This window comes from Rissa tridactyla, chromosome 3 (genome assembly GCF_028500815.1).
Source record: "Rissa tridactyla isolate bRisTri1 chromosome 3, bRisTri1.patW.cur.20221130, whole genome shotgun sequence".
Classification (NCBI taxonomy): Eukaryota; Metazoa; Chordata; class Aves; order Charadriiformes; family Laridae; genus Rissa; species Rissa tridactyla.
This window is the reverse complement of record NC_071468.1, coordinates 120,230,052-120,245,258: the sequence shown is the minus strand read 5'-3', so window position 1 is coordinate 120,245,258 and position 15,207 is coordinate 120,230,052. Positions and strand designations below refer to the sequence as shown.

General features: G+C 39.0%; 1 protein-coding gene across 5 annotated transcripts in view; it reads left to right on the top strand.

Moving 5' to 3' along the window:
* The window catches only part of CD2AP (CD2 associated protein), an 86,856-nt gene that overhangs the window by 55,785 nt on the left and 15,864 nt on the right, over window positions 1-15,207 (top strand). For 4 of the 5 annotated variants that reach the window (XR_008465536.1, XM_054195865.1, XM_054195862.1 and 1 more), the window contains 6 exons: window positions 2,816-2,924; window positions 6,921-7,012; window positions 8,511-8,615; window positions 11,100-11,157; window positions 11,548-11,610; window positions 15,018-15,174. Coding sequence is in view for 4 of the 5 variants with exons in the window: in XM_054195865.1 (XP_054051840.1) it covers window positions 2,816-2,924; window positions 6,921-7,012; window positions 8,511-8,615; window positions 11,100-11,157; window positions 11,548-11,610; window positions 15,018-15,174 (584 nt within the window). In the remaining variant the exon portion in view is untranslated. The remainder of the gene's footprint in view (window positions 1-2,815; window positions 2,925-6,920; window positions 7,013-8,510; window positions 8,616-11,099; window positions 11,158-11,547; window positions 11,611-15,017; window positions 15,175-15,207) is intronic. The other variant, XM_054195863.1, reaches the window with a different exon arrangement.

Genomic DNA, 15,207 nt, shown 5'->3' with positions numbered 1-15,207 from the left:
AGATGGAGAGACACTTTTTTCATAGAATCATACAATTGTTAGGGTTGGAAGGGACCTTAAAGATCATCTAGTTCCAACCCTCCTGCCATGGGCAGGGACACCTCCCACTAGATGAGGTTGCTCAGAGCCCCATCCAGCTTGGCCTTGAATGTCTCCAGTGATGGAGCTTCCAACACCTCTCTGGGCAACTTGTTCCAGTGTCTCACCACCCTCATGGTGAAGAACTTCTTCCTAACGTCCAGTCTGAATTGTCCCATCTCTAGTTTTAATCCATTCCCTCTAGTCCTACCATTACCTGACATCCTAAAAAGTCCCTCATCAGCTTTCTTGTAGGCCCCCTTAAGATACCGTTAGGCCGCTAAGAAGGCCTCCTCGGAGCCTCCTTTTGTCCAGACTGAACAACCCCAACTCTCTCAGTCTGTCCTCATAGGAGAGGTGCTCCAGCCCTCCGATCATCCTTGTGGCCCTTCTGGACGCCTTCCAGCATGTCCATATCTTTCTTGTAGTAGGGGCTCCAAATCCAAAAACTTCCCTCTACTCCACTCTCATGAGACCCCACCTGGAGTACTGCATCCAATTCTGGAGCCCCTACTACAAAGTCTGTAGTGACGGGACAAGTGACAGTGGTTTCAAACTGAAAGAAGATAAATTTAGGTTGGACGTAAGGATGAAATTCTTTATTATGAGGGTGAGGACACACTGGAACAAGTTGCCCAGAGAAGTTGTGGATGTCCATTGTTAGAAGTGTTCAAGGCCAGACTGGATGGGGCTTTGAGCAACCTGGTCTAGTGGGAGGTGTCCCTGCCCAGGGCAGGTGGTTTGGAACTAGATGATGTTTACGGTCCCTTAACAAGGACGCAAACCATTCTATGATTCTATGAAGGCATACTGATTTTTCCTTGTTCTCTCCAGACTTTGTCCCTTCAGAAGTCTGTGGGATCACTGCATCTTCATGTGAATGCTGATAGACTGGGGTTTTGGCACCTAGCTTTCAATTTGCTTTCTTGCCATGAGATTGATCATTGAAAAATGTGTTTCCCTACTTTCTACCTTGTAACTTGGGAGTATGAAGAGCCGATTCAAAGTATATTCAATTGATGTGAAGTCTGCTCAGACATTTTGAATTGTGTTATTTGACTGTGTCTAAATACTAAAATATGTTGGCGCTCTGTTGTGTTAGTTGGCTTGTCTGGAAAGGTGTCGTAGGCTGTTTCTCAGCAAGAGGGGAAATGATGTGAGAAAACCATTTTGCACAGTTTAAAGACAATGAAATAAACAGTTGAGCTTAGCGCTTAATATGCTTGTCGATGAACTCATCCCAGTGGCGGATTGACTTACAGAACAACCTGGAGAGGCCTGGGGAGATAATTCTCATGAAAGTCTTGCAAAAATGAATGGCTTCTGTGGATTTGTGCTCAACCTGCTTTGGAGTTAGATGGAGGGATGCTGGAAGGACGTTATTGGTCTTTCAGCTGGTAAAGAAAAAAGCTGTGATCAGGAAACTCTAGAGAGGGCTTTTTTTTCCTTGGGGAACTTGGAGACTGTTTGGCACAGGAAGGCTGAGCGCTGATGTACCCAAAGTGCTGAAGAGTATATATGCTCCAGCAAGAGAGAGTGAGATGGGTTTCAGCTGGTCCCAGCATCCTTCCTGAGCTCAGGCTATTTATACCCCGCCTGCCTAAACTTCCTCTCGTATTTCTAATTGCATCTCCTTTTGGAAGGGGGAAATGTAGAGAGCTATTTCCATGTTGGAATTGTTTAATGTAATAGGTGGGTTATTTTAGTGCTTCCTTCATATAGCATTCTGGAGCAAGTTAAATTGCATATGTACTCTGAGAATGTCCCGAATGACCGTGGCTTCCTCTATGGTATGTCAGAGGTACCACACACCAGCCCACAGGCATCGTCTGGTTTTAAGGAGGGTAAATCCAGTTTTTTTTGACAGTAGGAAGTCTGTGAAGTTTTAACTGTAAATGAAAATGAACAGAGTAACTAAAGGCAATGGGATTTTTAACATGAGTAACACTATTAGGGCTGCTCAGGTAAGCGCTGACGGTAAGATCGTATTCCGTGTTTGTAGCTCATAGAGCTGTGAAACAGCGGATGCAACTGCAGCTGTCTGAATCTTTCTGGCAAATCAATAAGTCTCCTGGGGAAAAAACCCCTAAATATTGGAACAATTATTTTGTTTAGATGTTAACTCTGAAACTTGTTACCGGTTGCAACGCCGCTGTCGTTCGGGAGAAATCTCTAGTGACATTTATGTGTTCTGGTTCTGTTCCGTATGAATGATTTGAATGAAGGGAAGCTGGAATGGGCTTTCATGTGCTCTTATGTTTGTTTGAGTAGTTAAAAAAAATTGTTTCTTCAGCTGAGGTGGTGTATGGCTACTGAATATTCCCGCTTTATTCCAGTGCAAAGTAAATGTGGTCAGTGACTGACTTTCAGCAGAGCTGTTAAACAACCGCTTCTGTTCTGCGCTGGAGGAGGCAATTTTCAGGGCAATGGGACAGTAACGCTTGGGACTGCTGAAATACGATTGCAAAAGTATGTCTGCCAATGTCCTGAGATTCTCTTCCAGTTTGAAAGCTGTGCTGTGTCATTAATCGGTAGACAAAATTCTTATTGCAGCGGCTGTAATGAAGTAACTACAGTAAGTTAAGTACTTAATGGGAAAGTTCATTGAATCTCTTGGAGATGATCATTCACGTCATTTCAACTACTGAAAAACTGAGGATGTTCTGTAGCCTAATAAAAAATAAAACTTGTAACAAATTTTTGTTAACAAAGATTTTTTTTTTTTTTTTTTGTATAGCCATCACCTAATCATCCCCCTGGAACGAAGCTAATTCATTTTCCCAGTACAACAAAACCTGAAAACTCGTCAGAAGTAGTAAAATCAGAAGCTGAAAGTAAACCAAAAGGTAAGGTTGATGAACATTTACATCTATTACTTGGTACATCTGTTATTCCTCTCTGGAGAAGTATTTGGTTGTCAATTTTTTTTGTGTTAAAATCTTAAACTTTTGTGTATACTGGGTTTTTGGGTAATGTTCTGTACCTTTGAGGAGTTACACAAATGCAAAAGAGTCTGAAAGAGTTTTTGCTTCCATTTCTGTAGAAGACGAATCAAAACCATTTGTAGGGTTGTCTCCTAGAACAGCATAAGGCTAGGTTTCGAAGTTTTATTGCAGCAGCCCCTTTGTGTTAATTTGCTACATTTTCGTGCTCAAACAGACTGACTTTCTGCTTAGTTTCTAGTGTTCAGCTGGGATGCTGTGGAACAGTCCCCTAACTCCGTTTCTGTCCCTAGATTATAGAAGTTACTTTCGAAGCTCAGGATTTACTGTGGAGTTGCTCATGTGCTGTCATAACTGTATGTTAAGTTTCTTACATCAGAAAATTGGTGCTTAAGTTTTGTTAAAGTCTGTTCCCTAGATAATCCAGTTCCATTGTGGTTCTGTTTATAATAACTTCTTATTTTATTTTTCTTTTTTATTATCTCTAAGAAATTATGACTTCATTTAACTACCAAATTGCTTAGTTTTATCTAGAGAGATATATTTAAGCCAACCCAAAACATCTTGTGGGAGTGCCAATCTCATATAAAGAATTAACTTAATTATGTGATGTGTAGACAGCTCGTTTCGCCTGGTTCCAGAGCAGACATTTTTTCGACTTCTGTATTGTAATTTCAAGTATATTTTTGTTTCGTGCGGAAATACCTTATTTCGGTGCAAGTGGGTTGTTTTACATGGAACACATAATTTGCAGAAATAAGAAAACTGCAACAAACAATTGACTTTTTGCCTGTATTCAGGAGTCTGGCACAACAGGGCACCTGGAATGGCAGGTTTGTTAGTCAGAGCCCCAGTTTATTTGTACCTATAGGAGGATATAGGGCCATTTTAGGCCATTCATGCCATTTTAGCCATATTTTAGCTTTATTGAATTGGATAGCTATAAATAGCATCACCATGTTTGCAAACAGCTGATACTGTCAAGGAGTGTTTGGTGCAATGGCTTGAGAGTAGTTAATACTTAAGTTTTGCCATTGCAAAGCATACAGCAAAAATTTGTGTACAGTGCATTTGATGGAAGCTGATCTTACTTGCAACTTGGAAATCTTTACTAAACTTCACAATCGGGATAATCTTGGGATTGTGCTTTTAAACCATTCCGTGTCTATTGCTGTAAGAGCCAGCAACAGTGCACAGCCCTGAGCATTGTGAAATTTGACTTGTCTAAAACATTGCACAAAAATTAACCCAAGTCTGCCTTAAAAAATCTGAATGTTCAGTCCTGAGCACTCAGAACATTCAGTATTTAGCTCTTTTCATAATTTCAGGTGCACCTCATGCTAAAAGCATAGAAATTGGACTCATCCCGTAGCCATGCTGAGTCTCTTCTCCCCAGGGAAATGAATACATCAGAGAGGAACTTAAGTATAGTGGTAATAGATGCTGTAGAACATCAGTAGGTAATATGTATGGACACCACTTAAGAACTTACAACCTTTAGAAGAAAGCTTGGTTTTCTTTTTTGGAGTTTTTTATTTTAATATAGACCATATTATAGTTTATGTATATCATCCTCAGTTTTGAGAGAGCAAGTTTAAAATAAAATGTGTTCAGTACGTTAGCAAATAAACAGAGATCTCTAAAATGTTTAGACTAGCGTGGCTTATTTTGGTGTGGCTCTGCTATTTCTGGGAAGCTTGTTTTGGCCTCTGGTGCAAGTATGTAAAAAAATTTTGTTTAAAAAATAAAATAATCACAATTTGATCCCTCTTTCCCCCCATTATGTTAGAATACAATATCTGTAATTCCTGCTACTGTGTTGTGAGTCCCAAGTCTTTGGGAAAGACTCAATTTTAAACTACCTTTTGTTAAAAATATTTAGTGAAGTTTAGATTTACTGCTTTGTAAATACCATCTTAGATTTAAATGCTGGAAAGTTAAACTGGACTCTTTCTTCATCTTAACTGCTGGCAGAATATCAGGCTTGCAAAAGGAGGTGCTGAAGTGGTGAATTGTTCATACTTGTAAAGTACCAGGCTGGCTTTTTCGGGTGGTGCTGGCTGCTGAGGTTTGCAGCCTGGCACCTATGGGGACAGTGGCAGCCTGCAGGGTGCAGCGCTCCCTGTCTCCAGCCCTCCTGGCAGCTGGAGCAGAGCGAAACCTTCCCTTTCTGGTACCATTTTCTGTCTGTTGCGGGGCTTGGTGTATGCGAGGAGGGGAGAAGTGCTTGTAGAAGGAGGAGAGGAAAGGAGGGTTGAGTAGTTCAGCTGTACTGGCCAAATCCCCAGGCAGTGAGGAAATGCGTGTATTTTTACAGAATTAGGACGTACAGAAATGTATTACACCTGTGTTACATTTACTCATTACTAATGAATAAAATCCCCAAATTTGATAGATATTTGTAGTATACCTGTTGAATTTTTTTTTGCAGTCAATGTGTTGGGTTTTTTTTTGACCTCAGTTTGAACATTTATCTTTGACGTGGTTGTGCGTATGTTTCTGTAATTCTTCACAAACCACAATATCGTCGATCTATAGTTGAGCATTTTTGATCACTAGATAAGGCAGTAAAATAACGCAAGTTCTTGTACCTACAATTACTCGTGTAGTTACATACCTGCGGATATCTATATAGATATCTATATAGATCTGTCTCTTAAGCTTGGCATACTTTTGCATTTAATGTAGTGGACTGACCAAGGTAGACTTTTATTTAAGAATACAATTTGTGCATTTTCTAACTGAAGATTTGTACGTGGATTAAACAAGATCCAACAACAACAAAAAGATTCAGCTGCAACTCACTCATTTGTTTTCTTACCATCCAGCCAAAGGCAGTCATTAAGACTTGCAGATGAGCCTACTGATGATGTTGTGCTGCTCTCTGTCTGGGGGTTGATGCAGCTGCTCACCTGTGTGTGTTGTCAGTGCCAAATACCTGATAGGTCATGGCAGCACATTAGAGGTTTTTTTTGTTTGCTTCCTCTTCCTTAATCTGTCAGGTACAGAAATCTAGCCTTTTTATCAGCTCAGTTACTTTAAATGTGCTGGGCTTAAAAAAGGTACCAAAAATTCTTTGCAGTCGGGACTTCTGCATTAATGTATTTTGGCCTTTCTCACGTTGTTTTTGTTCTAGCATGGGAAAGGAAAACAAATCCTCCTGCTTTTTTACCTGCAATCGTTGGCACAATTTTAGATGGATTAGTTATTGACCTGTACCAAATGGAAAGAAAGGAATTATTCTTCCTACTTTTGCAGAAGAGGCTGTGACTGTCTGCGTTGATCACTCAGACGGGCTCTGGTTTCAGGTGCTCAGCCAAGGAATTCCTTTGCTTCGGTTACTTGGTTTCACTGCAGAGTTTCAGCAAATGTGCTGCCTGGGCTCTTGAAGTTTCTCTAACTGCACGTGTTAATAAAGGATGTCCCATTGAAACAATTGCATGTATTGAATTAGGATTGCAAACTTGAAATTTAGGTAAATTTTGAGAAAAGATCATATAAATTCAATAAAAAGCTTGAAACCGTTTTTGTCTAAGGTAGCTGAAAATGTAATATGTAACGCTATGGGGAGGGTTAGATAGGCGGTTACAAATCTAAGTGAGTAGGCTCCTCTCTTCTCTGTCGGAAGTCAGAGTACTTGAATTAAGTTGCTGTTGTAGAAAAAATGTTTCAGAGCTTAAACTACTGGCTTCACAAAGATTTATCTCCATTGCTCTGTGCATGTATAATCTTACTTTTCTTGTGATACGAATGACATAGTGAACATTTGTAATACAGTCTTAGATGGCTGGTCTAGTGTTAATTTCTGAGCTCTCCTTTCAGACAGCGTAAGTGAGCTGATGTTATGTATGTTCCTACCCATGGTATGCAAATGGAGTTAATTGCACTGCTTTGTTTCAGCCAAGGAATATTGCAGGACGATATCTTCCTATGAAGGCTCAAATGATGAACTCAGCTTTAAAGAAGGCGAGATCATTCAGATAATCAGTAAGGTAAGATGTTTGTTCTGCTTTAACCAATTATGTAGCTTTTGTGGATTTTTGTACAGGTAGGTAACGTGTAAAATGTGAGAGCGGGGGGGGTCTGTTGGATTAGATACTTCTGTGGATGGATTTGTCTCGTGTGAGAGTCAACCCTTTGCTTCTCAACTTGGAGACACTTAAAGAGCGTTGCAGAGTGGGAAATGATCTTACATTCCGGGCGGATCAGTATCGCCCAGTACCAAATGCCTTTTCAGTGAGGAAATTGGAAAAGCTTTGCAAATAGCCTTTTTACCTTCAGAACTTAAACTTTTCCTGTGGTGTTATATCAGGCTAACCTAGACGTGGTGGTTGGAAAGTATTATGGTGTCAAAAGGAGAGAAATGAAGATCTGTGCTTACTGATTTTGATTTAGGTATTATTAAGAAAACTGACCACATGTTTTAAGCAGGGGAATGAAGTCCAGGTGTTAGACATCCTTGCTGTCTCAGAATAACCATACTAATGAAATTGGACTCTGTTGTACTTAATTGAAAGGGTGACGGAGGGAGAAATGAAAGAAAACTTCAGCAAACTTTTACTTCCAGCACTAATCACCTCTTCGGGTCTTTTTCCTGCTGCTTCCTCCTTTAGGTTTCTGTGGAGTGGGATTTTTTTTTTTGATAATTTTATTTTACATTTTATTTTTTCCCCCTCTCCTTTCCTGTTCCGTATCTCAGCTGAACTGAGTGCTGAGTTGTCCTTGTTGTGTACTGAACTTTGGGATGAACTACTTGGTGCTGGTGACAGTGGCACATGTCAGCAGTAATCCACTTGGACTTGTACGCAGGAGTGACATCTGCAGTGTTTTGGATCTGAGGCACAGGGGAAAGCTGTTGTTTATGCTGCTACAATATTCAAATAATGTCATACTTTCTGTTACGGACAAACTAAGGCCTCAATCCAGTAAGATCGTGTAATGGATTTCTGTGCCACTGAATTAATTCTCCATTATTTCTTTTTTTGCTTACGTCTACATGTGGCTATTTTTCCCCTCAGTAAGGTATCTTTCTTGCTTCTTCACCCTTTTCAGAACAGTGGACTTGATCAATCATGTCAGAATCCCTTTTATTTAGTAAAATTATGTGTCACTCCAGTTACACTTCAGGTATTCACTGAATAAGCTGCTGGTCAAGGAAGTTGAGAATATGGAATGTTATGCATTGAGTCATAACTGGGTTTATGTACGTTCCTTCCCTTTGCAGATCTTATCCTTCTACCCTTATCTTATATATGATGTAATATAATTTCATCCTGCTTTTCAGAAAACAAACAAAAAGCGACCAAACCTGATCTGATCTGCAGCTGTTTCCCCTTGCTAAGGTGGCCAAAGTATTCCTCTTAGAAATGTGGTATTTCAGACAAACAATTATTTTATATTGTGGGTAAATGCAAAAACAGTGTTCTTGTAACTGTATCTGTTCTGGGGAAGAAGTAAATATTGATTGAAATGTCCTGTTGTTTATTTTAGGACACTGGAGAGCCAGGCTGGTGGAAAGGAGAACTCAATGGTAAAGAAGGAGTCTTCCCAGATAATTTTGCTGTTCAAATACCAGAGTCTGATAAAGACTTCCCTGTAAGTTCTTACGTGTATTTTTTAGTATCACAAAAAAGTATTGGTGGAAATACAAGGAATAAAAGACTTCACAGCACATTATGCTTAAAATATTATTACAATTGTGGCAGTTTTTAACTTTATCTTGAATTAGCTATATCAAAGAAGCAAGATTTAAAGGTTGATGTTTAAAATTCTCCTTAAATATTAAACTGAGGCATGCGTTTTAAGATAAACTGTAATTAATGAGGATGACTAGGTCATATAGAAAAGAATACAGTTCTGATAACGTGGTGCTATGTGTGATTACTGAATTAAACCCGTACCGTTTTGAAAGGAGATAAGCAGTCGGTCTCTTCCACCTGTAGTCCTGTAAGTAACTATAACTGTGAAATGCTGAATGACCCCTGTGGGACCGACTGGGATTTTTCCATGTTAAGATCTGCCAGTAGGTTGCAGTGCATGAAGGATAACCTTTGGGTGGGATCTAGAAATATTATTTTTTTTTTTTTCACCATCTCATGTGCTAACTTGCAGAAATTCATGTTTCCATGTGGTACTCCTTCCTCTTGTAATTTTGGTTCTTAGTTTATAATTATTTTTTTGTTGTTGTTGAGATTAGTGTGGTGTTTTGGTTCTGGACAAGTTTGTGTAGCAAAGAGGGTTGTGTTAATTCAGAAATGTACGTCATCCCTCGATGGGACAGATTCAGCTCCAGATGAGGACATCTAAATGTTGAAGCCTCTATGTCAGCAGAGCAGAGTCTCGTAGTAATTTAGTGACGTTTGGGCTGGAACTGGAGACATTCAGAGGATTACTAGATATAACCTGACAGATAGTTACTAACTTAGCATTTAACCTCAGTTACCTATCATACACAGAAAGTCTAGTTACTCCAAGTCAGCGTTTTCTTTTCACGTTTATTCTCAGCTTTGCAAGGATGGCGTAAATGCGGTAACATACAGCTGACTTGATTCGAGGGGTGGGTGGTATCGCTGTTTCGCAATACAGAATTGCTCTCTTGAAAGGGGAAAAACATGATTCTTTTACCAGAAACGATGTTTCCTGTAGACAGACCTTGCTTTGATCCTTTATTCTGCCTTGTGTGGTGTGTCTCAGTCCAGGGATTCACCTGGCACTGAACAGCTTTGAAGTTCAAGGCATTGGATGGCTGATTATTGTAATCAGCTATTTGATATCACCTTAATAAAAACACAGATCAGAATCACAGAATGGCAAGCGGATGCTGAACTCTCAGTGTAATTGCTTTTGATACAGGCAGCAGTGCTGCACGGCTGGATAATGTATTTGCTTTTTGGGGAAAGAAAGAAAATACGGTCTCGTTACTTAAGTTCACCAGCTTTTGTCTTCTCTGAAACTAGAGAAAGAAATTTAATACGGGGTTTCATGCTGGTTAATTACATTTCAGAATAAAATCTTTCTGCATTAAGAAGAGCTCGTTCAATAGCAGTAGGGGAACAGAACTGAAATCCATCCGTAGCAACTGTTTCAAAAATACCCACTGCAAGGTATTTTTGGAAGGGCTCTATTAGACCAAGCTCATATGGTTTCAGCAGTGCTTGGATAAAGAACAAGTGCTTTTTGTAGGGTTTTGTGATTGTTTTATCAGTGAGTCTTGTCCTTAGTACGATCACAAAGACGCCTCTTCTAGAGCATTTTCATGAATTGGGTTCTGAGGGTGAGGTAGCTCGAGACGTCCCTCCTGAGAGGTGCCGGTACTCCTGCAACGGGCGAGAGATTCAAATGCGATTTTACCAGTTTAAGGAGAGTGATGAGTGACTGCATTTTAAAATAGTTATTTTCAATGTACAAACTGTGGCATCGTAAATTTTTAATGGCTCGAATAGTTTATGCACCATTCCCCACTTCAAATATACAGCGATAAGGAAGCTCAAAACAATGTTTTTCATGTAACTGCAGTGTTCGTGTTGTAAACATTGCTAACTGTTTTTTGTCTTAGACTATTGTAATTTGGAAGTCAATTTGAAGTAGTTCTTACATTTAGTTTAGAACTTTTTTTTTTTCAGTGAAAGTGTCCATTTTTGGCTCAAAAATTGACACCTTTAAACTTGCGTTGTACTAACCCAAATCAAGGTTTACATATTGAAACTGAAACTAAAATGGGTGCGAGCAAAATGGGTGCGAGAAATTCTTTGGACTAGAAAAGCTGTGATTCTTAATGTTTAGTTCTCATACCTTTGTGGCTTATCCATGTTGCTGAAGCAGCAGTCTGAGATTTTGAAGAATCCTGCATTTTGTTTCTGTTTTTGCAACTGGTTGTCTGGGAGATATTAGAGGAACTACTCCAGTTCTCTCTGTGTTTTCTGTCTGTGAATTGTTTGCCTCCTTTGTGAAATACTTTGAAATCAGTTAGTAAACAAGCTAGACGTTCCAGCTTGCAAAACACAAATAAGTCTGTCTTTGATAGGAAATATCTGTTTGTTTTGACTGTTGTGTTGTTTTTTTTTTAATTGCATTTTGCAGAAGCCAAAGAAACCTCCACCTCCAGTTAAAACTCCAGGTATGCGGTATATGTATGATGGTACGTGTCTGAGGAAATATTAAATTTCAGAAGTAGTGCATGACTTCAAAGAAAATCCAGAAGTAGCTTTGTATTTCCTAGTAACGCAGCCACCTGTAGTCACAGTTTGAGGTTACTTTTTATGCTTTATTATGCTGCTGCTGTATATTTTTCACAATTATGATGGAGCCTACTTTGGAAACATTCTAACGCAGGCCTACGGTTTGCTAGACTCAAATGAGTGTTTATAAATGGTGTTACACTCCTTGCAAAGGAGAAAATATAAACACAAATTGGTGTGTGTCGTATTTTTAGTTATAAACTCAAATCGGTGTGTGTCGTATTTTTAGTTAGTGACTAAGATAATTAAAGCTTTTTGAGAAATGTCTATGGTTTATTTTTTGCATTCAGCTCCCAAGCCTGAATTGCCAGCTGGAGAGAAGAAATTCACTTCTTTGAGGCCTGAAGAAAAAGGTGAGACGGGTTTTCTTCGTAGTGAATTTCAGACTATGCTCTTGTAAACGAGGTGTAGCTTTTAGCTTGGCTGCTCTGTGCAGTAGGTTCCTGTTCAGAAGACACCATACAGATTCTCTTCATACCATCTATGAAGTTCTCGTGTCTGTGATGTTGTGGAAATTTGTTTAGAGTGATTAGAAGAGCTACTACATATGTATGAAATGTGTATTTCTTGTTATTGCATTACATTTTGGAAAATATGTATTGCACTGCATAATAATGTAGCTGCTATTTAATTTGTTTAAGTATAGTTCTGTGATAGGAGATCAAATTTTGAATAGTAAGTTATTGGAAATAAAAAAAAAAACCAAACCCCAAACCAAACCATCTGATGCTGCTTCTGAATGTTTTAGCCAAAATCAGTCTCTGATGGAAAAAGAAAAGAAATAACACAGAATGATTACAACACTCCTTAGATGTTACAGTCACAATACTCAGAAACTGAGATTTCTTGTCCTGTTAATTCTTGCTAGGTTCCATGTTTTCCAGTTGCACAGAATTTGGAGATGTTTACCGCTTTATTCTTAAAATTTAAAGGACACCTTTTTCAGAAGAAAAGCTACTATTATTATAGACTAGTATTTCATGTTTGAAAAACTTGCCAAGTCAAACTGTTTTGATTATGTTAGAAGTCACAGTTAGAAGCTTAAACAAGCGTGCTGGTTGGCCCTTAAAGGAAAAATTCTGATGTTTTTGCAGCTTACCCATATTACAAAAACATACCCTGCTCTGTGAACAGTGACCTGTGGCTGACCATGGCTGAGCAGAATTTCGGCAAGTAAACCTGCTCAATGGGTTTCTTGGCTTCCTTGGGCAGTTTTTATAACCCACATTTTAAACAAAGCGTGTTCTCAGGTGTTTCATATGCAGAATACTTGTTAAAACCAGCTATGTTTCCTCTGCATGTGAGCAAACAAATTATTTTTATCTGTTGGAACAGTATCTTCAGGTGTGAATTGAGATCAACTGTATGACTCCGGAAATTTTGATCACTTGGCTCTTCATAAGTTTAGGTTTATTTAAACCGAAGTAAGTTTAATTTTAGACTGGTTCTGTTTGTTCTGTGGTGCTAATCTTTGCACGGTTGACTTCAGCTGTCTGTGGCGGAATATAGGAAGTGACACCATCCAAAATGCTTAGCAACATGCAAGCTCCTGGAAAAAATAAAGTAAGGTAGAGAACTGTCGTTTACTGTGGTATAGGAAGTAATGGAGGAGAAGTCTGTCTTGTTTTCAGCTGAAGGTCAGGCCTTAAGAGATACTTATTTAGATATCAGTAGGGTTTTATTAGAAGAAATACCCTTTTATCAGTGCGATTTTACTTGTGGAAGAATAACCATGTTGATACTAGTGATTAAATTAATTAAGTATGAAATTGTACAGTAATTAGTTTTCAAAAAGAATATTAATTGAGCAGCTCTAATCACAAGCTATCAAACCATGTAATTTTTTAAATGCCTATTGGGAGACTAATAAAGCTGCCTTTACTTGCGGTGGGAACTTGATCAAAAACGAGAAGCAATACTCTGTAAGTATTTCTGTATTTATAGTGAAGGACACTCAGTGGTGTCACATAGAAATTTTTGTCCGGTATAAACATCTTCAGATTAGTATTTTTAATTCCGTTACTAAACTGCTCATTTTTAGCCAACCCTTCTTTTTTTTTCATTGTGGAGCAAAAGCCAACTAAGAGGCATGCATTTTGTCCAGCAGAATGGTGCGATTTCTGTGCTCATGGTGAATCCTGACCTTTGGTATTAACCTTCTCCCCTTAGCTGTGGATTTTGAGTGGGAGTAACCGAAGGGAAGACTGACAGTTGGTAATTCAGGGATACGGTTTGATGCCAGCATTTTTTCTGCCCTGTTGATGAAATCATTCTTAAAAACAAAAGGTGTAATTCTCAACTTGTGTTCAGCATAGCTAAAATAAAGGCAGTTGATCTTCAGTACTACTAACTGCTATTGGGCATTTGAAATTTAAATCTTGCGTATAGGATCAGCAGGCAGAAGTGGCTACCACCGTAACAGGCTGTTTTACACTGGACACTCAGCACCACCGTGTGGCAGAAGCCTTCCACTACTTCAGTAGCTTATTTTTTTAACTCGATACTAGGAGAGACTGGGAGGCGATACCAACTGGTTTAGGGGTTTTGTTCTGTCTTCTCCTAATGGTCAAATGTCCCAAAGCAGGAAGGCAGTTCTGCCCTGCATGATGCTTTCTTGCAGAAGTATCTCTAGGATCTGTTTACTTCCAAGTATTCCTGTGAAAGAAAATCAGTGTTTTCTCATGTTACAGCTGGAAGGCTGGCACCCCACGGCTGCAGGACTTGTCCAAAGGAAGTCAGTTGTAGACCTGGCAGTTCGGGCGCTTAACTGGGATGGAGCAGCAGTAAATTTCCAACCCTACCCCCAAATCCATAGTGTATGTAGACATTAGACCAATACTTCATTAGAAGCAAAGTCATAGGAGGGGAGGATGGGGAGGATCAAAGCTGAAGGTCAGTCTCTCCATCCCAGTTTACTCATTTACAGCACTGTAAGGGCAGTAACTGTAAAGGACTGTAACTCCTTGCTGTAACCGAACAATAGTCTTTTAAATCCTCAGTACTTCATGCATGCCTGACTGAGCTGTGGCATAGTTTTACAAGGAAAAATAGAAGGTGTGCTCGGGGTATCGCACAGGGTGTGGTTAGGGAATGTGGGTTGACGTCTATTCAGCTGACACTTGTGAAGCAGCTTGAATTTTTCAGTGTCCCATAAGTTGTACGTCAGCTCCTCTGGACAGTATTCAGTTAGGTCATACAGTCATTGAACAATACTTTTAACTTTTTTGTTTGATTATTCATACTTAATCTGTATCTTGAATTTATAGGAAGATAGACTTTATCTAAAATAAATTCAGTTATTCAGATAAATATTCTTTTTTTTCCCCTTTTTCCCCCCATAGATAAACTATGCTGTTTGTATGTATGGAAGAAGTCTAGTTACAACAAAATAAAAACAAACCCTACCTTTTTAAGAGGAGATAAGGTAAATTCATAGAAAAGGGAAAGCAGTAGCAGTACACAGAGATTCTTGCTTCTTAGCTGTCATTTGCAGTGCAGTAATGTGAATCCATAATTTCTTACTATTGTTTCATGTCAGTAGAAGGACTTTTTGTTTACTTTAACATAATGTTTTTTAAGTTCAGGTAAGTAGTTTGTGTGTGTTGACAAGGTATCATTTAAGACACTTGCATATCTTTTTCACTTTTATCTGATCTTCAAAGAAAGTATTTCTGACAGCAGTTGCTTTCTAATTGATTAGCAGTGTAAAAATTCTAGATAACATGGGCTTTCAAAATGTTACGGTGACTTATTTTGTTAGATGAAAAAGCTTTGGATCAGAAGCCTTTGAAGCCACAAGCTCCTCAAGTACCACCCAAGAAACCTATTCCTCCAAGCAAGACTAACAGCTTACTGAAAGCAGGGCTCCTGCACCCAAAACGTCCAGATAAGCCTGTTTTGCCGTCATCTGTATCCAAGTTAGTATAACTTAAATCGCATACACTAAGTGT